The sequence below is a fragment of the Cherax quadricarinatus genome, chromosome 73 (assembly GCF_038502225.1).
Source record: "Cherax quadricarinatus isolate ZL_2023a chromosome 73, ASM3850222v1, whole genome shotgun sequence".
NCBI lineage: Eukaryota > Metazoa > Arthropoda > Malacostraca > Decapoda > Parastacidae > Cherax > Cherax quadricarinatus.
Window position 1 is genome coordinate 22,885,330 of NC_091364.1, and position 21,328 is coordinate 22,906,657.

Consider the following 21,328-nt stretch of genomic DNA (forward strand, 5'->3'; position numbering starts at 1 on the left):
CAGTTTACATCTTCTCTTCTTTTTTTCTTAAGGAAATGTGACTTGAGGATACCTCAAGTGCCACAGAGTTAATATTTTACAGGCAAAGGTTTGGATCAGTGTTGTTGTGTAGGATATCTTCCCAGCTTGTTTCATTTAGGAAATGGTTGATTTGATCTCATTGTATGTTTTTGTTAATGAAGTTGAATTTGATGAAGGCACATACATGTCTGTACTTCTATTATGTATTGTCTTTGATACTGGTATATTACTTACCAGGTCATCATCATTAGTGAAGATGAGGTCAACTGTATTTTCCATTCATGCTGACTTGACTATTTGCTGGTTTAAGGCAGAGGCGTCGTAAGGGGGGGGCTGCCCCGGGTGACACCATTTAGGGGGTGACACCATAGAGCCTCTAAAGAAGGTGACAATAATGCCCAAAATAGTGCTGCACCAACATAAGAGAAGAATCTTTCATTTCTGTATAGCCTATTATATGATTAGAGTACAAATAAGCCTAAATAGGGAAAAATCATTGATTTTGATTATGTGATAGATGATTTTGCAGGACTGAAGGCAAGGAAATGTAAGATCAGATTCACTGAGATGTTACCTGTACTCATGGTCAAATTGCAACTAGTGTTTCTCTGATATTGCAATGTTTTTCTTCATTTTTCATTTTTTTTTTTTTTTTTGCATTATTGAAGATGAATAAATGTAGGATCTGTTGGCTGTACTCAAACTGGTATTTGAGTTCACGTTTCCTCAATATTACTACGATTATTTATTTTATCATTAATAAAGTTGAGAAGTATTCTCCTGTTTAGTTTATGGCTCTTAAACATTCTCATTGTTAAACATTTGTCGCTGGTCATGCATTAGTGACGTAACTGGTCATGCAGTAGTGACGTAACTGGAGTTTACCCCCATCCCCCCCACCCTTGAATTTCATGGGGGTGACACCAAAGATGCTGCCCGGGTGACACCATAGATTCCGCCCCGGGTGACACCAACTCTAGCGACGCCTCTGGTTTAAGGTGAATTTATTGCAGAGATTTAATATAGTACTTTTTTTTTCTTTAACAAGTCGACCGTCTCCCACCGAAGCAGGGTGACCCAAAAAGAAAGAAAATCCCCCAAAAAATACTTTCATCATCATTCAACACTTTCACCTCACTCACACATAATCACTGTTTTTGCAGAGGTGCTCAGAATACAACAGCTTAGAAGTATATACGTATAAAGATACACAACATATCCCTCCAAACTGCCAATATCCCAAACCCCTCCTTTAAAGTGCAGGCATTGTACTTCCCATTTCCAGGACTCAAGTCCAGCTATATAAAATAACCAGTTTCCCTGAATCCCTTCACTAAATATTACCCTGTTCACACTCCAACAGCTCGTCAGGTCCCAAATACCATTCGTCTCCACTCACTCTTATCTAACACGCTCACACACGCTTGCTGGAAGTCCAAGCCCCTCTCCCACAAAACCTCCTTTACCCCCTCCCTCCAACCTTCTCAAGGACAACCCCTACCCCACCTTCCTTCCCCTACAGATTTATGCGCTCTCCATGTGTACATGTGTGTGTGAATTTCCATCTCAGCTGCTGCTGCCTTATACATTCCTCCATCTTAGATGGCTTAAGATGAAATCATCCAGCAGCAAGATGTTTGGGGCAGGAGCCGAGAGACTTTCCAGACAGTGGTCAATTTTCAAAACTTGTTTCTGGAAATGTTGAGAATTTGCATCAGAAGGCTTGTATACAACCACAAAGACAAGGTTTTGGTTTTCGATCTTTACTGCCAAAACTTAAACTACATCATTTGTGGTGTTTAGTAGTTCTGAGCAAATGAGCGACTCTGTGACATACAGGCCACCCACCCCTTGCTGCCTGTGTGAAGGAAGTGCAGGAGGCAGTGTGAAGGAAGTGCAGGAGGCAGTGTGAAGGAAGTGCAGGAGGCAGTGTGAAGGAAGTGCAGGAGGCAGTGTGAAGGAAGTGCAGGAGGCAGTGTGAAGGAAGTGCAGGAGGCAGTGTGAAGGAAGTGCAGGAGGCAGTGTGAAGGAAGTGCAGGAGGCAGTGTGAAGGAAGTGCAGGAGGCAGTGTGATCCCAGTGATTGTACTGTCACTCTTATGAACCTGTGGTGGTAACTTACCACTGTGTGGTGGTAACTTACCACTGTGTAGTGGTAACTTACCACTGTGTGGTGGTAACTTACCAGTGTGTGGTGGTAACTTACCACTGTGTAGTGGTAACTTACCACTGTGTGGTGGTAACTTACCAGTGTGTGGTGGTAACTTACCACTGTGTGGTGGTAACTTACCAGTGTGTGGTGGTAACTTACCAGTGTGAGGTAATAACTTACCAGTGTGGCGGTGGTAACTTACCAGTGTATGGTTGTAACTTACCACTGTGTAGTAGTAACTAACCATTGTGTGGTGGTAACTTACCACTGTGTGGTGGTAGTTTCTTCAACATGGTGTCATCTAAGGTGCCAACACCACCACTAAACATGATAGGTTTGATCCACTCTCTCCTCTCTCTTGCTGACTCATTACCTGAAACAATGAGCATTATAACTACAATAGCCAGTCATTAACAATGATCAATATAACTAGTCATTAACACCAGTAACAATGATCATTGTAACTATAGTCATTAACACCAGTAACAACACCTGGAGGGTGTTTCAGGGGTCGACATCCCCGCAGTCCAGTCTGTGACCAGGCCTCATGGTGAATCAGGACCTGATCAACCAGGGTGTTAATGCTCTCTGCTTGTTAATCGACATACGAACCACAGCCTGGCTGATCAGGTATTGACTTTAGGTGTCTATCCAGCGCCTTCTTGAAGACATCCAGGAGTTTATTGGTAATCCCCCTTATGTATACTGGGAGGCAGTTGAACAATCTTGGGCCCCTGACACTTATTGTGTTGTCTCTTAATTTACTCGTGGCACCCCTGCTTTTCATTGGGGGATGTTGCACCGCCTGCTGAGTCTTATGTTTCTGTAAGGAGTGATTTTCACATGCAAATTTGGGACTAGTCCCTCTAGGATTTTCCAAGTGTATATTATCATGTATCTTTCTTGACTGCATTCCAGGGAATACAAATCAAGGGACTTAACTGTTTGCAGTAATTTAAGTGCTTTACTGTGCTTATACATGCCATGAAAATTCTCTAATTCTCCAGGTCTGCAATTTCACCTGCATTGAAAGGGACTGTTAGAGTACAGCAATACTCCAGCCTAGAGAGAATAAGTGATTTGAAGAGCATTATGGGCTTGACATCCCTAGTTTTGAAGGTTCTCATTATCCATCCTATTATTTTCCTAGCAAATGTGGTAGATAGATTGTGATCTTTGAAAGTGAGATCCTCTGACATTATCACTTCCAGGTCCTTCACATTAGGTTTTTGCTCTATTGTGTGGTTGGAATTTGTTTTATATTCTGATATAGTTTTGATTTCCTTGTGTCTTCCATAGTGGAGTAATTAAAATTTGTCTTCACTGAACTTCATGTTATTTTCTGCAGCCCATATAAGGATTTGGTTGATGTCCTCTTGGAGACTTGCAGTGTTTTCGACAGATGACATTGTCATGCAAATTCACGTGTCATCTGCAAAGGATGACATGGTGCTGTGGCTTATATCTCTGACTATGTCAGATATGAGGATGAGAAACAGGATGGGAGCAAGTAATATGCCTTGTAGAACAGAACTTTTCACTGCAGCCACCTCAGACTTTACTCTGTTTTCTATTTGTTAGGAGGATATAGATCCATCTATCCACTTTTCTGTTATTCCTTTATCATGCATTTTGTGTGCTATTACACCATGATCGCATTTGTCAAAGACTTTCGCAAAGTCTGTGTAAACTACATCTGCATTGGGTGGTCGCTACCATCCAAGACTATGTCATAGTAGTTCAGTAATTGTGAGGCAGGAGCGACCTGCTCTAAACCCATGCTGCCCTATGTTGAGCAACTCATGGGTATCTAAATAGGTGGCGATCTTGCTTCTTAGAATTCTTTCGAAGATATTTATGATGTGGAACATTAGTGCTATTGGTCTGCACTTCACTGCAATTGTTTTACCGCTACCTTTGTGGAGCGGAGCTATGTCCATTGTTTTTAGTGACTGTAGGACGACCCCTATGTCCCTGCTCCCTCTCCACAAAATAATTAAATCATGTGAAAGGGGCTTCTTGCAGTTCTTGATGAATACAGAGTTCCACAAGTCTGGGCCTGAGGCAGAATACATAGGCATGTCATTTATTGCTTTTTCAAAGTCTTGTGGTGTTAGGATAATATTGGAAGTTTTTGAATTAATGAAATTTTGAGACTGTCATAAAAAATTCATTTACCCTATTTTGCGGCTTATAAGATGCATTTTTTCCATAAAGTATCTCGGAAAACCACTGTGTCCTATAAACTGAAGGTCAGTGACAGGAGCTATAAGATTGGAGTGTGGGGTAGGCTGTAGCTCTCCCAGGTATGTCCAATGCCGAGCCATTGCAACTAAAACTAGTCTTACAAGCTAAATTTCATAAGCTGCGAAATACGGTAGATTGTCGACTTTTAGTCTGGTTAACGGCTCACTAAATGATGAGTCATATTGGGACTTGAATACAGTGGACCCCCACTTTACGATATTAATCCATTCCTGAGAGCTCATCGTATGCTGAAATTATCGTAAGGTGAATTAATTTTCCCCATATAAATAATGGAAATCAAATTAACCGTGCAAGACACCACAAAGTATGAAAAAAATAATTTTTACCACATGAAATATTAATTTTAATACACACAAACTGACACTTACCTTTATTGAAGATCTGGTGATGATTGATGGGATGGGAGGAGGGGAGAGTATTGAAGTTATTAATGTTTAGAAGGGGAATCCCATTCCATTAGGACTTTAGGTAGCACGTCCTTTTCCGGGGTTACTTCCCTTCTTCTTTTAATGCCACTAGGACCAGCTGACCATGGTGCAGCAACAGCTGACCGTGGTGCAGCAACAGCTGACTTTGGTGCAGCAGCAGCTGACTGTGGTGCAGCAGCAGCTCACTGTGGTGCAACAGCAGCTCACTGTGGCTCAGCAACAGCTGACTGGTGCAGCAACAGCTGACCATGGTGCAGCAACAGTTGATGGTGGTGTAGCAGTAGCTGACTGTGGTGCAGCAGCAGCTGACCATGGTGCAACAGCAGCTGACCGTGGTGCAACAGCAGCTGACCGTGGTGCAACAGCAGCTGACTGTGGTTCAGCAACAGCAGACTGGTGCAGCAACTGACAGTGGTGCAGCAACAGCTGACCGTGGTGCAGCAACAGCCGACTGTGGTGCAGCAACATCTGACGGTGGTGCAGCAGCAGTTGACCGTGGTACAATAGTACATATTTCTCACCCTTTTTACCACAGGGTTGGCACTAGAAGCTTTCTTTGGGCCCATGGTGGCTTATTTAGCAGTTACAAGCACTATAAACAATGGAATAATACAAAATGTATCGAATGTATGCATGCAACCGGCCACCCTGGCTTGTAAACAATGACGGCAGGGCTGGATGGACAGGTTCGGGATGAGTCATGTTGGTCAGAAACAGCTGATGGTGGTGCAGCAGCAGCTGACTGTCGTGCAGCAGCGGCTGACCATGGTGCAGCAGCAGCTGACCGTGGTGCAGCAGCAGCTCACTGTGGTGCAGCAGCACCTCACTGTGGTTCAGCAACAGCTGACTGGTGCAGCAACAGCTGACTGTGGTGTAGCAACAGCTGATGGTGGTGTAGCAGCAACAGACCGTGGTGCAGCAGCAGCTGACCGTGGTGCAACAGCAGCTGACCGTGGTTCAGCAACAGTTGACTGGTGCAGCAACAGCTGACCGTAATGCAGCAGCAGCTGACCGTGGTGCAGCAGCAGCTGACGGTGGTGCAGCAGCAGCTGACGGTGGTGCAGCAGCAGCTGACGGTGGTGCAGCAGCAGCTGACGGTGGTGCAGCAGCAGCTGACTGTGGTGCAGCAGCAGCTGACTGTGGTGCAGCAGCAGCTGATCGTGGTGCAGCAGCAGCTGACTGTGGTGCAGCAGCAGCTGACCGTGATGCAGCAGCAGCTTACTGTGGTGCAGCAGCAGCTAACTGTGGTGCAGCAGCAGCTGACTGTGGTGCAGCAACAGCTGATGGTAGTGCAGCAACAGCTGACCGTGGTGCAGCAGCAGCTGACCATGGTACGATAGTACGTATTTCCCACCCTTTTTACATATGATCGCTTGAGAGATGGTATCTCCTGCTATCTGTTTTTCATTTATCCACACCAATAACAGTCTCTCAACATCTTCAAGTACTTGCGATCTCTGTTTTGAAAACAAACTTGCACCTTTTGCAAGAATACAACCTGGCCAGCTCCGAGACACTCACTCCACTTTCGTACTTAGCAAATTATCTCTTTCATTTCCATAGTAATTTTCACCTTTTTTACTGCATGGTTGGCACTAGAAGCTTTCTTGGGGCCCATGGTGACTTATTTTGCAAGTACAATCACTAAAAACGCTGTGATAATATGAAATGTTCCGATTGTATGCATGGATGTGACTGCACTGGCTGGCTTGTAAACACTGGCACCCACGGGGCAGCTGAGGCGCACTCAGATGAATTGCGTGAGGTGAAGCAAAATTTTTGCGTTAAAATGTATCGTATGGTGGATTTAACGTAAGGTGATGCCATCGTATGGTGGGGGTCCACTGTATTACTGTTGTTCTGGCTAGTAAGATCAATATTACTATTGGTCTAGCTAGTAAGGTCAATATTACTGTTGTTCTAGCTAGTAAGATCAATATTACTATTGTTCTAGCTAGTAAGATCAATATTACCGATGTTCTAGCTAGTAAGATCAATATAACTATTGTTCTAGCTAGTAAGGTCAATATTACTGCTGTTCTAGTTAGTAAGATCAATATTACTGTTGTTTTAGCTAATAAGATCAATATTACTGTTGTTCTGGCTAGTAAGATTCACCTACAAGCATCACTCATCAAGGTCAAGACTCACCTACAAGCATCACTCATTAAGGTCAATACTCACCTACAACCATGCCGAAGGAGCGAGCAAAGCCAGCAATAACTGGTTCACCGAACTTGTTGCCATAGTCAGAGGCGCCGTTGGAAGCCTCGATGATAACCTCCAGTGGTGTGGCCAGGTTGCTGGGGTACCCTGCTTCTCTACCCTCCCATGCCAGCTCGTACCCTGCCAGGAAGAACAATCTTAGTTTCCATCCAATACAAACCTTGTGTATGCCAGTGATGCTAGGTAATTAGCACTATGTACACCAGTGATACTGGGTAAACTACAAACATTGTGTACACCAGTGATGCTGGGTACACTACTAACATTGTGTACACCAGTGATGCTGGGTACACTACTAACATTGTGTACACCAGTGATGCTGGTACACTACTAACATTGTGTACACCAGTGATGCTGGGTACACTACTGTGTACACTACTGACATGTACACTGTTTTGCTAACCACACTACTGACATACTATCATATGTACATCTATCTACCCAGAGATTGTACAGGGGGTCAATGCCCCCAAGGCCCTTTCCTAGACCAGACCACTCAGTGGGTCAGGGCCTGATCCACCTGGGTGTTACTGCTGGCAGCACATAGTCCAATGTATGAACCACAGGCTGGCTGGTCAGAAACTGATTTTAGGAACCTATCCAGTTCCATTTTGAAGACACGAAGTGTTCTGTTGGTAATCCCCCCTACATATAATGGAAAGTTGTTGAATAATCTTTTGGTTCCTGACAGTTTATTGTTTCCTCTCAGTGTACCCATGGCATCCCTGCTTTTCACTGGAGTTATACTGTGATCCACAGAGTGACTGGAATTTGTTCTCACTGAACATCATATTGTTTTCTTTGGCTCACTGGAAAATTTGTTTTATATCAGAAGCCAGTTTCAGGCAACAATCGAAGACCATTCCCCAAAAAGTCACCTGCTGCATAATGGAAAGAATCACACTGGAGTAGCACATGGGAAACAGACTGTTAAACTCTTGACTGGGAAAAATGAACAGCCAGTCTTTCAAGTAGAAACCTGTAGCCATTAAAGGCAACCAACGTGGTGATGCTATCCACTCCTCCTGAAGTCAGTGACAGGCCACTTCTGTAGCAGACACTGCAATACACTACAAGGTCATCTGCCTACACAAAAGCCTTGACACCACCAATGATAACACTGACCACACCATCCATGGTCACAATGAAACATTTGATGCTCTAGATATTACCATGTGGGACCCCTACAGGGCAGTAGCATGAACCAACCCTCACTCTGAATGATCTCTTTGAGAAACCAGAAATGCAGTTCTACAGACTAGACTCAGGAGAAAGCTTATGACAAACTTTCTCCAGATCAAACAAGACCACCAAGGAATGATGGCAGCTGGTGAAATCCTAATAGATGTCACCAGCCAGCTGCCGACTAAACTAAGCAGTCTGTAGTCGATTGGAGCTTGTGGAAGTTAAACTTCACCAAAGACTGAGTCTTTTGTCTCCAAATACCACATGAGACAAACATTCAACATCTTCTCCATTAACTTGTTGATGCAGCTCATCAGAAATATCTTGGAGAAGTGTGACACATCTCTTGGGTCCCATCTTGGCTTTGGAATAACCAGAACCACAGACTGCCACCAACTGTGAGAAGGTACCCAACTAGTCAATATAAAATTACATAAATCCAGTAAAAGCATTAAGAAGGAGGAAGATCCTTCAACATGTCATAGCTGACCACATCCTTCCCAGGAGTCATGGAGGGCAATGCTAACAAGACAATTTTTCCACCCCAAACAAATCACAAGACTCCCCTGAATCTTCTACAACTGGCAAGAAGACAGTCTTCTCATGTCTCCAGGTCTGGAATTCAGGACATATCTCCTGACACTATAAACAAAGAAGCCCTTAGCACAGGTGCTGGCCACCTCCGAAAGGTCGTTCACCACCTGTCCATGATGGGGAAGACTGGGCAGTAGACTCTGAAATTACTTCCAACATCTTTTCTGATCTTACACCACATCCGTTCCTCCACGCAATGGACTCAGGACATATGCTGAGCATTTCTGAATACTTTCCTTTTGATGGCCAACAACTGCCAGTATATTAGCTTATTAACCAATGAACAATGGTCCATAAACAAGCCATACACAATCTAGCAGTGCTTCACAGCACTTGTTTTGTCAAGAAACTACTCCAAGAAATACACTAACAAAATGGTCATGAGATCTCTGGACATGAGAAATCTGTGCCAGAACCTCAGACACACACCAATCCAAAGCCTCCAGCTACCAGTTTTCAGGAGGGAAGAATGGAGTGGAAGTTCCTATGGATTCCAGTAGAGGAAAATAATCACTATCATGTAAATCTGGGAGAAGAGACCATTGGAAATTTAAATACAGAGAATGAACTGGAACTAAGAGGTCTATGCCTGAAAAGACATTTGTATGAACAAAATGACTGGTCAGAGACCCATCATTCAGGATGCAAACATCTAAAAAAGTCAACAAGGAAACCTTTCCTGTTAGGCACAGGCATCTCTTGTCCTTCACAGGATGGCGGGCATTGAAGTCACCCAAGACGAATGGGTTCGGTAGCTCGCAGATTAGAGTAGCTATAGCAGCATTCTAAAACCCAATCTTGAGTAAAATACATGAAGCATGACTCACGAAATCACGATGACATGATTGCAAACAAACTAGACCACAGGCAGGAACTGAACTCCAGTGGCTTACATGCTGGGCTGGAGTTTTACGACTTACTCGCCACAGGTTCAATCCCCGCCTATGGTACAGTTTACATGGAGCACACTCAGGTCCTCCTGCAGCCTCACTGGCATCACCACAGCCTACTGGATAGAGAGCAGGCAAGTTTCACTGCAATGGACAGCAGCATGGACCAGGATACTCACACCTCCCTTTGCAACAGCACCAGGTGGGTGGTGCAGAGACATAAAAAACAAACCTGGAACCCAGTGACAACTCTCTTGTTCCAAGTTTTGTCTCCTGAGAACTTTGAACTAACAGGCTATAATTCCAGATGAGGGCATGACTGTTTTCAACACAAGGCCATGATAGTCCCATTGCATGATAGGATACATTAGGCCAAAGGAAGGCTAGTAAACCACCCTCCTTTAATGTCTACAGTAAGAATACTACAAACAGTGACTGCTTTAATTTTAGCCCTTGGCTGAAGATGCAGCCTGCAAAGTGACTTGTCTAAAACCCAAAAATGGTTCAAAAGGGGCAGGCCCTCCAGAGAGCAGTCTTCTTTCTCAGAGGCAGGGATTACTTACAGGCCTAGGAACCAGAGCCACTGAAGCACCCATCTTACAGCTTCTGGGAGGGAGTGTCTGACTTTTTCTTCAGAGAGAGCATCCAGTGCACCATCCTGGGTTTGAGACAGAAGACCAGCTCTCCCTAGACTCATGTGAATACCTTATCACACTTTTCACACCCTTAAGAACCATGAGAACAACCCAGATCCCTTGGAGGTTGGAGCATCCAATGCATTGCCTGGCTATAGAGAACTGGCACCCCAGGGTGTGTTTAGACACCCCTCAAGTTGTGCTTCAGGTCCTTAACAGCACCAGAGTGGTGGACCACTGGCAGAGTTATCAACTGTCACTGAGGGTAACTGAAGTTGGCTTTCCAACCTGGTGTCCCAGACAAGTCAGACTCAGCAGGAGGAGACAGCAGAGGCCTCTAAAGGGGAAGGGGGTGAGCAATAATAGGAGGAAGCAGGATGCTCCTCCCTCTAGCCTATTGCATTGACAAGACCACACTGGCAGATGCATCCCCATGGGCCTCTGCCTGAGAGCCCCCACCAACCTCCATGCAACCCTGAGATGACAACAGAGGCAGGATGAGCCAGTGATTACCTGGACAGGAAGCAAGACCACCAGCAAGGTGCCCAAAGGCTGAGCAGAATGAGTTCCCAAGGAAGAGCAAGGACTTCTCCCACCAGGGTGGACCCCACAACAGCTGGAGGTAATAATCGCACAAGATAGGCCACGATGCAGGAGGTAGACTTTCTTACTCTCTCAACATAACCAAAGTGTGTAGGTGTATTACACGCACTAGAATTAGCCTTATGAGAACCACCACAGTTGGGGCACTGCAAGACTAGTGCATGTAATACAGGTGTATTACACGCACTAGAATTAGCCTCATGAGAACCATCACAGTTGGGACACTGCAAGACTCCAGTATAGGAGTGAGCAGTGTCAAATTCAACTCATCAAGCAACACACATTATGGATCACCTTAAACTGACTTCTGATAACCAAACTTTTGGCACTTGAAGCACTGTACAGAGGAGGAGACATACAGCTTAACATCTACATCCCTCCTCCCAAGATTCAGGTCAAATATAAGGACCAGTGAATTAGTGTTCACTGGAACACTGCCCACTTTCCCCTTTATCTTCCAAACTAAAACCATTCCAGGACTGAGAAACTGTAAATCTTCTTCACTCTCATGCACAATCATACAATAGGTAATAATGTTATGACTGGATCAAATAACCAGAAATAAGCACATCCACCACTGGATCACCACAACACGAGAGATCATGAGCCTGCCAAGGTCAAAATATCGGATCACCAAACTGTCTTTTGAGCTCTAATGGCCACAAGATCACCCACATTTTGTCTCTAACTGCTGCTTCAAACTTATCAGCTTATAGCCCAGCCAGAGCTGGACTGTGACATACATAGACACGTGGGCCTCCTGAAATTTCCTCAATGACCCAGGAGTAGTATATAAAAGTGTCTTTCACGACATCAACATACAGGCCCTGATCCTCCACTACTAAGCCATTGAATCTGGTAAGACAACTCAGTTGTTGTCAGCACATATAATAAAACCAAAACCATTTATCTTGTAACTACCCAAGATTGCAATAGCATCAACATTCTTTTACACATTACAAAGTCAGAACCCAGCAGTGGAATGTTTAATAAGTCAGCTTCAAAAACAGAAGTGGCATCTGGGCCAGAGTCAGCCACAGCAGCTAGGTGTCTGGCTGAGTCTGGCTCTGGCTCACTGCCATAAACCATGTCCACACAAGGGTAGTCAAGAGTAGTAACTGTAGGAGGACCAGGGGAGGAAGGTAGTGTTGTCATTGATTTTTTTTTTTTTTAACAAGTCGGCCGTCTCCCACCGAGGCAGGGAGACCCAAAAAGAAAGAAAATCCCCAAAAGGAAAATACTTTCATCATTCAACACTTTCACCTCATTCACACATAATCACTGTTTTTGCAGAGGTGCCCAGAACACAACAGTTTAGAAGCATATACATATAAGATACACAACATATCCCCCCAAACTGCTAATATCCCAAACCCCTCCTTTAGAGTGCAAGCATTGTACTTCCCATTTCCAGGACTCAAGTCCGGCTATATAAAAATAACTGGTTTCCCTGAATCCCTTCACTAAATATTACCCTGCTCACACTCCAACAGATCGTCAGGTCCCAAATACCATTCGTCTCCATTCACTCCTATCGAACACGCTCATGCATGCCTGCTGGAAATCCAAGCCCCTCGCCCACAAAACCTCCCTTACCCCTTCCTTCCAACCTTTTCAAGGACGACCCCTACCCCTCCTTCCTTCCCCTACAGATTTATACGCTCTCCATGTCATTCTACTTTGATCCATTCTCTCTAAGTGACCAAACCACCTCAACAACCCCTCTTCAGCCCTCTGACTAATACTTTTATTAACTCCACACCTTCTCCTAATTTCCACACTCCGAATTTTCTGCATTGATATGGGTATTTTTTCTGTCATGATAGAGGAGAGAAAATAGCAAAGCAAAAGTGCAAAAAGGTAGAAAGGCGAGACCACCGCTGCCCCACCATTAGTACTTACACAAACACAAGCAGTGCCACCACCCCGTATACCCAGGGCACAACAATACAATAGCTCACCTAGAACTAGTAGATAAAGGCTTAGCAAAATTTTCTTTTTAGACTAGGAGCCATTGAGACACTAGCACCATTCAAATAATAATAGCAAATTCAGGGCAAAGTGGCAAGAACACAGAGTTGTACACCATCAGTGACCAAGCCTGTAATTGAAGGTGACCTCAGGTACTGCCTCTACCACACCATCAGTGACCAAGCCTGCAACTAAAGGTGACCTCAGGTAATGCCTCTACCACCAGACAACCAGAGGATGAACCTCATAATGGCCCAGCAGATGGACCACCTGACTAGCCAGTCTCTGGTGAGTGGTGCAGACCATCACAACACTGTAGTCAGTAAGCGCACAATGAGAGCAGCATAATTCCCCCGTGGTAAAAATTAAATGAATGGAGAAAAATCCTCACTATCTAAACCAAAGAAGGGAGGGGGCAGGGTTATTTTTTAGACAGGCTAAGCCACTCAAACCTTCCACCATGATAGAGTTATCCACCATCGATGGGAGGTTACCACAGCTGTAGCCAGCAGTACCAGCTACAACATGACCACCATGACCCACTGATGAACTTATCATGTATGTGTAGGTTACCACAGCAGTAGCCAGCAATATTAGCTACAACATGACCAACACGACCCACTGATGAACTTACCATGTATGTGTAGGTTACCAAAGCAGTAGCCAGCAGTACCAGCTACAACATGACCACCACGACCCACTGCCTGCACATCACGGATACGTCCTCCAGTTCCAGTCGTCGCACCACTGACAACATTATCTTATTATTAAGGGAAGAGCAGGGCAGGGCAGGGCAGGGCAGAGCAGAACAGGGAAGGGCAGGACAAGGCAGAGTAAAGCAGGGCAGGGCAGAGCAGGGGAGGGCAGGGCAGGGCAGTACAGAGGAGGGCAGGGCAGGGCAGGGCAGTACAGAGCAGAGCAGAGCAGAGCAGAGCAGGGCAGGGCAGGGCAGGGCAGAGTAGAGCAGAGCAGGACAGGACAGGACAGGACAGGACACGGCATACAAATTGCACAGCAGCAGGATCATCAGTAAAGAAGGGAACAAGGCAAAGTACCTGGATCACCTTCTTTAATATTAATGGTAAACAATGCTTGAATTAGACAGGTGGACATCACCTGAATTAGGTGGACATCACCTGAATTAGGTGGACAACACCTGAATTAGATAGGAGGACATCACCTGAATTAGACAGGAGGATATCACCTGAATTAGACAGGTGGACAACTCCTGAATTAGACAGGAGGACAACACCTGAATTAGACAGGAGGACATCACCTGAATTAGACAGGTGGACAACACCTGAATTAGACAGGTGGACAACACCTGAATTAGACAGGTGGACAACACCCGGAATTCTTAATCTTAAATAAATTCCACTAACAAGCCGCTTTACTAGTTGGGTTAAGTGGAGACAGTAACAGAGGTAATCAGTCCCTCAGCAATGAATGTATTCACTATCTTAGTCATGGTCTTTGTATGCTAGAAAGATGAGATGCTGCAGTTGAAGGTATCATTAGTGATGGGCAGGACGTACTACTGTAGTTGAAGCTCAGTCATACCCAGGAGTTAAATACAACTTAACAGCTACAAGATATTCTCTGTACCAAGACTTTATGATGATGCTAGTTATTTGTGCGCCACACCCCAGTGTGGCACACCTCAGTGCGGCACACCCAGTGTTGCACACCCTGGTGCGGCACACCCCAGTGCAGCACACCCTGGTGCAACACACCCTGGTGTGGCACGCCTTGGTGTGGCACACCTTGATGTGACACACCCCGGTGTGGCACACCCAGGTGTAGCACCTGTGTGGCACACACTGGTGTGGCACCGACTGTTGTGGCACACCCTGGTGTGGCACACATTGTGGCACACCCTGGTGTGGCACACTGGTGTGGCACACTGGTGTGGCACACACTGGTGTGGCACACACTGGTGTGGCACACTCTGGTGTGGCACACACTGGTGTGGCACACTCTGGTGTGGCACACACACTGATATGGCACACTCTGGTGTGGCACACACTGGTGTGCCACACATCACTAGCCTTACACAAACCACCATACAAACATACATACCATATACACACTCATATACATTCATATTACAGTAACTTGTGCCACTGTTAAATTAGACACATGTGCAACTCTTGGGTATCTTTATTGAGGAAACGTTTCGCCACACTGTGGCTTCATCAGTCCATACAAAGGATAAACTTGAACAGGAGGAGAATGAGGTAATCAGTCCCTCAGCCTTGAGTCGATGTGGTCAGTCCATCAATCTTGAATAGAATATGGCATATGAGCAGAGAAGCAGCTTATAAACCGTATGGCAGGAGAGGTGCAGCAGTCGTAGGTGGTGTCACATTTGTCCAATGTGGAAGTAGGTCATGCCCAAGGGTTAGGCAAGCGAAGAATTCCCAAGTATTAAGATCCCAAGAAGTTGCAGTGTCTGACAGGATTGTAGACGAATGGTTCAAAGACCCGACACATTGTTAAATTAGACACATGTGCAACTCTTGGGTATCTTTATTAAGGAAACGTTTCGCCACACAGTGGCTTCATCAGTCCATACAAAGGATAAACTTGAAGAACAGGAGGAGAATGAGGTAATCAGTCCCTCAGCCTTGAGTCGATGTGGTCAGTCCATCAATCTTGAATAGAATACGACTGCTGCACCTCTCCTGCCATACGGTTTATAAGCTGCTTCTCCGCTCATATGCCGTATTCTATTCAAGATTGATGGACTGACCACATCGACTCAAGGCTGAGGGACTGATTACCTCATTCTCCTCCTGTTCTTCAAGTTTATCCTTTGTATGGACTGATGAAGCCACTGTGTGGCGAAACGTTTCCTCAGTAAAGATACCCAAGAGTTGCACATGTGTCTAATTTAACAATGTGTCGGTTCTTTGAACCATTCGTCTACAAACTTGTGCCATACAGGTACCATTTTAACTACCTATAATTGCTGTAACTTGTACCATAGAGATACCATCACTGTCACCACCACCATCCAACACTTACATTAGCTAGCTCTCCTCTCACTCAACACACAAATAACCTGCACATAGGAAAATAAAGCTTATGGCAACATTTTGTCCATACTTGGAACCTTAACTAGTCACACACACGAGCGAAGGGAAGGGAGCCAGTATATATACGAGAGAGGAAGGGGGTTGGAGACAGGATTGTAGAATAAGAGGAGGTAGTAGTGTAATAGAAGTAGTGGAAGAGGTAGTGGTAGGAGAGAAGTCAGTGGCAGAGGTGGTAATAAGTAAGTAGTGGTAGTGACACAGCAGTCAGAGTGTTAGCAAAGCAGCAGCAGTAGTAGTATAAGCATAGTAGTAGTAGTCAAAGAACAAAAGAATATAGAAGGGAGGACTGCAGGAGAGCTAATGACGAATGAGGGTAGAACATAAACCCAGGGTTAGAGGGGTCTCTCATAGGAGAGAACCCACAGAAGCAGAAGAAAGGAAAGCCATGAAAATATACTAAAGGAGAAGACATAAGGAGTGGAGATAAAGATGAGGTCAAGTCACGAGTCTTCTGAAGTTTGAAGCATTTGACTAAGTAATGAGCAAGGTTGGCATCTACAGAGACAAAGACAGTACTAAAATTCATATTAGAAAAGTTGTGTACAAAGGCTGTTTCAACAAGACAGCAACTCTGGAGGCTAGAAGAAGGGTAGACTGTTGTGACAGTGAACCAGTTAAGAGGAAGTTTACTCAAGTTAGTTATAATAACTCACCTGAAGGGAGCTACACCAGTGGGAAAGTTGTGAGTCTCAGCAGTGAAGACAAGGTGCCTGAGGCGGGACTCCACCAGCACCTGTGAGCTCTGGCATGGGTCACTGCTCACTACTACAGGAGTCTTCCAGCCTTGTATACAACTGGGGGAGAGGTAGAGAAAAAATATGAAAAAATTTTGGAATGAGTTAAACAAGTTACCTTTGATATACCTTTGAAGAATTTCGAGAGTATATCTACTCTCTGAGCCCGGCCATGGGCCAGGCTCGTCTGGTGCTCGCATGGTCAACCAGGCTGTTGCTGCTGGAGGCCTGCTGCCCCACATATCCATCACAGCCTGGTTGATCTGGCACCTGGTGAAGATACTTGTCTAGTTTCTTCTTGAAGGCTTCAACACTTGTTTCAGTAGTGTTTTTGATATCTTCTGGTAAGATGTTGAAAAGTCTGGGACCCCGGAATGAATGGATTTGTCAGTAAAAAACAGAGTAGGGGAGTTAGTATATGGGGAGATGGAGGTACTGGGTAGAGGGCGGGAATATTTTGAGGAACTTTTAAATGTCGATGAAGAAAGGGAGGCGGTAATTTCATGCACTGGCCAGGGAGGTATACCATCTTTTAGGAGTGAAGAAGAGCAGGATGTGAGTGTGGGGAAGGTGTGTGAGGCATTACGTAGAATGAAAGGGGGTAAAACAGCTGGAACTGACGGGATCATAACAGAAATGTTAAAAGCAGGGGAGGATATAGTGTTAGAGTAGTTGGTAAATTTTTTTTAATAAATGTATGAAAGAGGGGAAGGTACCTAGGGATTGGCAGAGAGAATGTATAGTTCCTTAACCCTTTGAGGGTCGACAGGCCCTCTCCGAAACTCGTTCTCAGGGGGTCGGCCAAATTTAAAAAAAAAAAAATTATTTTCTCTTATGAAAAGATAGAGAATCTTTTCCCGATCATAACGACACCAAAAGTTTGAAATTTGATAGAAAACTTACGGAATTATGCTCTCGCAAAGTTAGCGGTCTCGGCGATGTTTACGGATCGGCGATTTTGCCCACTTTGAGCCCCATTTTCGGCCAATTTCACTGTACTAGTCGACAAAAAACATGAATATTTCGCTAGAACTCCATTTTTTCTATCGAATGGGTGCAAGAAACCACCCATTTATAAATTCAACTATCCAGTACAGTAGTCAGAATTTAGCAATTTTGCCAATTTCACACAAATTTCAAAAGATGCCAATTTCGGAATAGGGTCCAGAATAAACAAGAAAGACATTCCTGGCACTAAAATGACATTTCCTCTAGTCATTAGTCACGTCTCAAGGCCCCTCTTATATTCTTTTGCTTTCCACTTTGAATTTTTATTCTCACAAAAAATATAAGATTTACTGTTATGCAGACTACTGCATTAGTGTAAAAAATGGTATAAATATTATTGGTGCACTTGTGAAAGAATATTAGACTCACCAGTTGACGTGTATTGCACGCTTGGCACGATTTGTTTACTTTTGAAGTTTGGTAAAAATCGAACATTTCTGCTACTTTGAGCTCAATTTCAAGGCACCTTTCATTGTAAAACCAGTCAAAATCATCTCAATTTCAGTAATATGTCTTCCATTCTATAAAATGAGACCAAGAAAACTAGAATACAACAATAAATACTATACGAAAATACACTGCAAAGTCGCTGATTTATTAAAAAAAAATGGAAAAAGTTTTTTTTTTCTCATTATGCACCGTGTGCTGCAGGATTTTTTTTAGACTGTGCACACTGACCACATAGACCCATTCTTTCATATGAAGGCCTACCAGCTTTCTCCCACTAGATTTGAGGTCGCTAGAATTTATGAGTACTAGTACGTCAAAAACCCCTACGCGTAAGACGTACTAGTACGACGAAAACCCTCAAAGGGTTAAATAAAGGAAAGGGGGACAAAAGAGATTGTAAAAATTATAGAGGAATTAGTTTACTGAGTATACCAGGAAAAGTTAGCAAGGGGCTAGGAGAAACTATCATTTTTCCTTTTGGGCCACCCCGCCTTGGTGGGATACAGACAGTTTGTTGAAAGAAGAAAGAACCAGGAAAAGTACACGGTAGGGTTATTATTGAAAGAATTAGAGGTAAGACAGAATGTACGATTGGGGATGAGCAAGGAGGTTTTAGAGTGGGTAGGGGATGTGTAAATCAAGTGTTCACATTGGAGCATGTATGTGAGCAGCATTTAGATAAAGGTAGGGAAGTTTTCATTACATATATGGATTTAGAAAAGGCATATGATAGAGTGGATAGGGGAGCAATGTGGTAGATGTTGCAAGTATATGGAATAGGCGGTAAGTTATTAAATGCTGTAAACAGGTTTTATGAGGATAGTGAGGCTCAGGTCAGGGTGTGTAGAAGAGAAGGAGAATACTTCCCGGTAAAAGTAGGTCTTAGACAGGGATGTGTAATGTCACCATGGTTGTTTAATATATTTATAGATGGGGTTGTAAAAGAAGTAAATGTTAGGGTGTTGGGGAGAGGGGTGGGATTAAATTATGGGGAATCAAATACAAAATGGGAATTAACACAGTTACTTTTTGCTGATGATACTGTGCTTATGGGAGATTCTAAAGAAAAGTTGCAAAGGTTAGTGGACGAGTTTGGGAGTGTGTGTAAAGGTAGAAAGTTGAAAGTGAACATAGAAAAGAGTAAGGTGATGAAGGTATCAAATGATTTAGATAACGAAAAATTGCATATCAAATTGGAGAGGAGGAGTATGGAACAAGTGAATGTTTTCAGATATTTGGGAGTTGACGTTTCAGCGAATGGATTTATGAAGGATGAGGTTAATCATAGAAATGATGAAGGAAAAAAGGTGAGGTGCATTGAGGTATATATGGAGACAAAAAACATTATCTATGGAGGCAAAGAAGGGAATGTATGAAAGTATAGTAGTACCAACAATCTTATATGGGTGAGAAGCTTGGGCTGTAAATGCTGCAGTGAGGAGATGGTTGGAGGCAGTGGAGATGTCCTGTCTAAGGGTAATGTGTGGTGTAAATATTATGCAGAAAATTCGGAGTGTAGAAATTAGGAGAAGGTGTGGAGTTAATAAAAGTACAGTGGACCCCCGCATAACGATTACCTCCGAATGCGACCAATTATGTAAGTGTATTTATGTAAGTGCGTTTGTACGTGCATGTTTCGGGGTCTGAAATGGACTAATCTACTTCACAATATTCCTTATGGGAATAAATTCGGTCAGTACTGGCACCTGAACATACTTATGGAGTGAAAAAATATCGTTAACCGGGGGTCCACTGTATTAGTCAGAGGGCTGAAGAGGGGTTGTTGAGGTTGTTTGGTCACTTAGAGAGAATGGATCAAAGTAGAATGACATGAAGAGTGTATAAATCTGTAGGGGAAGGAATGCGGGGTAGAGGTCGTCCTCGAAAAGGTTGGAAGGAAGGGGTAAAGGAGGTTTTGTGGGCGAGGGGCTTGGACTTCCAGCAAGCGTGCATGAGCGTGTTCGATAGGAGTGAATGGAGACGAATGGTATTTGGGACCTGACGAGCTGTTGGAGTGTGAGCAGGGTAATATTTAGTGAAGGGATTCAGGGAAACCGGTTATTTTTATATAGCCGGGCTTGAGTCCTGGAAATGGAAAGTACAATGCCTGCACTCTAAAGGAGGGGTTTGGGATATTGGCAGTTTGGAGGGATGTGTTGTGTATCTTTATATGTATATACTTCTAAACTGTTGTGTTCTGGGCACCTCTGCAAAAACAGTGATTATGTGTGAGTGAGGTGAAAGTGTTGAATGATGATGAAAGTATTTTCTTTCTTTTTGAGTCACCCTGCCTCAGTGGGAGATGGCCGACTTGTTAAAAAAAAAAATTCCACCAATTCCTCTTCTTCCCTCCCGCACCACAAACTTCTGCTGAACACTATATTCTTAAACTTACCCCATACATCTTCTACCCCATTGCCTATAGCAATGGGGTAGCACACCAGTATAGCACAAATATAGCACACCAGTAATTGATAGAGAACTTTAGAGTTATAAATCAATTTCCTCAACTATAATCTACAGCTATTTTCTATGATGAGTGGTATTCTTGTATCTATCTCACAGCAAGACTGGGAGAAATACAAACACACTTGTATCTCAGACATTGAACACTGAGGGAGATCAAGACTTGAATCATAGCAGTTATATAACTATGGCAGGTGAGCCAACACCTTCACAATATTCCTCACAACTAATTAATACTCACCTAGAATTGTCAGAAAAAGCAATAATACTGTTGGGGTTTGTAGTTAGTGGAGAGTTGGTGCCCATCACCATGTCCAGGAGTGAGTGCATTAACCTTTCTCCCTCCAAGACATATTCTCCCTGGAACACAAGAATGGGTTAACCTCTCTTCTCTCCAAGATGTATTCTAACTGGAGCACAAGAGTGGGTTAACCACTCTCTCCAAGATGTATTCTCCCTGGAACATATGAGTGGGTTAACCTCTCTTCCCTCCAAGATGAAATCTCCCTGGAACACAAGAATGGGTTAACCTCTCTTCCCTCCAAGACATATTCTCCCTGGAACACAAGAATGGGTTAACCTCTCTTTCCTCCAAGATGT

General features: G+C 44.0%; 1 protein-coding gene across 1 annotated transcript in view; it reads right to left on the reverse strand.

Moving 5' to 3' along the window:
- The window catches only part of Pfas (phosphoribosylformylglycinamidine synthase), a 295,039-nt gene that overhangs the window by 141,215 nt on the left and 132,496 nt on the right, over window positions 1-21,328 (reverse strand). The window contains exons 7-11 of the mRNA XM_070100647.1: window positions 20,970-21,088; window positions 16,724-16,864; window positions 13,607-13,719; window positions 7,053-7,214; window positions 2,438-2,545 (exon numbers count right to left, since the gene is read on the reverse strand). Coding sequence (XP_069956748.1) covers window positions 2,438-2,545; window positions 7,053-7,214; window positions 13,607-13,719; window positions 16,724-16,864; window positions 20,970-21,088 — 643 coding nt within the window. The remainder of the gene's footprint in view (window positions 1-2,437; window positions 2,546-7,052; window positions 7,215-13,606; window positions 13,720-16,723; window positions 16,865-20,969; window positions 21,089-21,328) is intronic.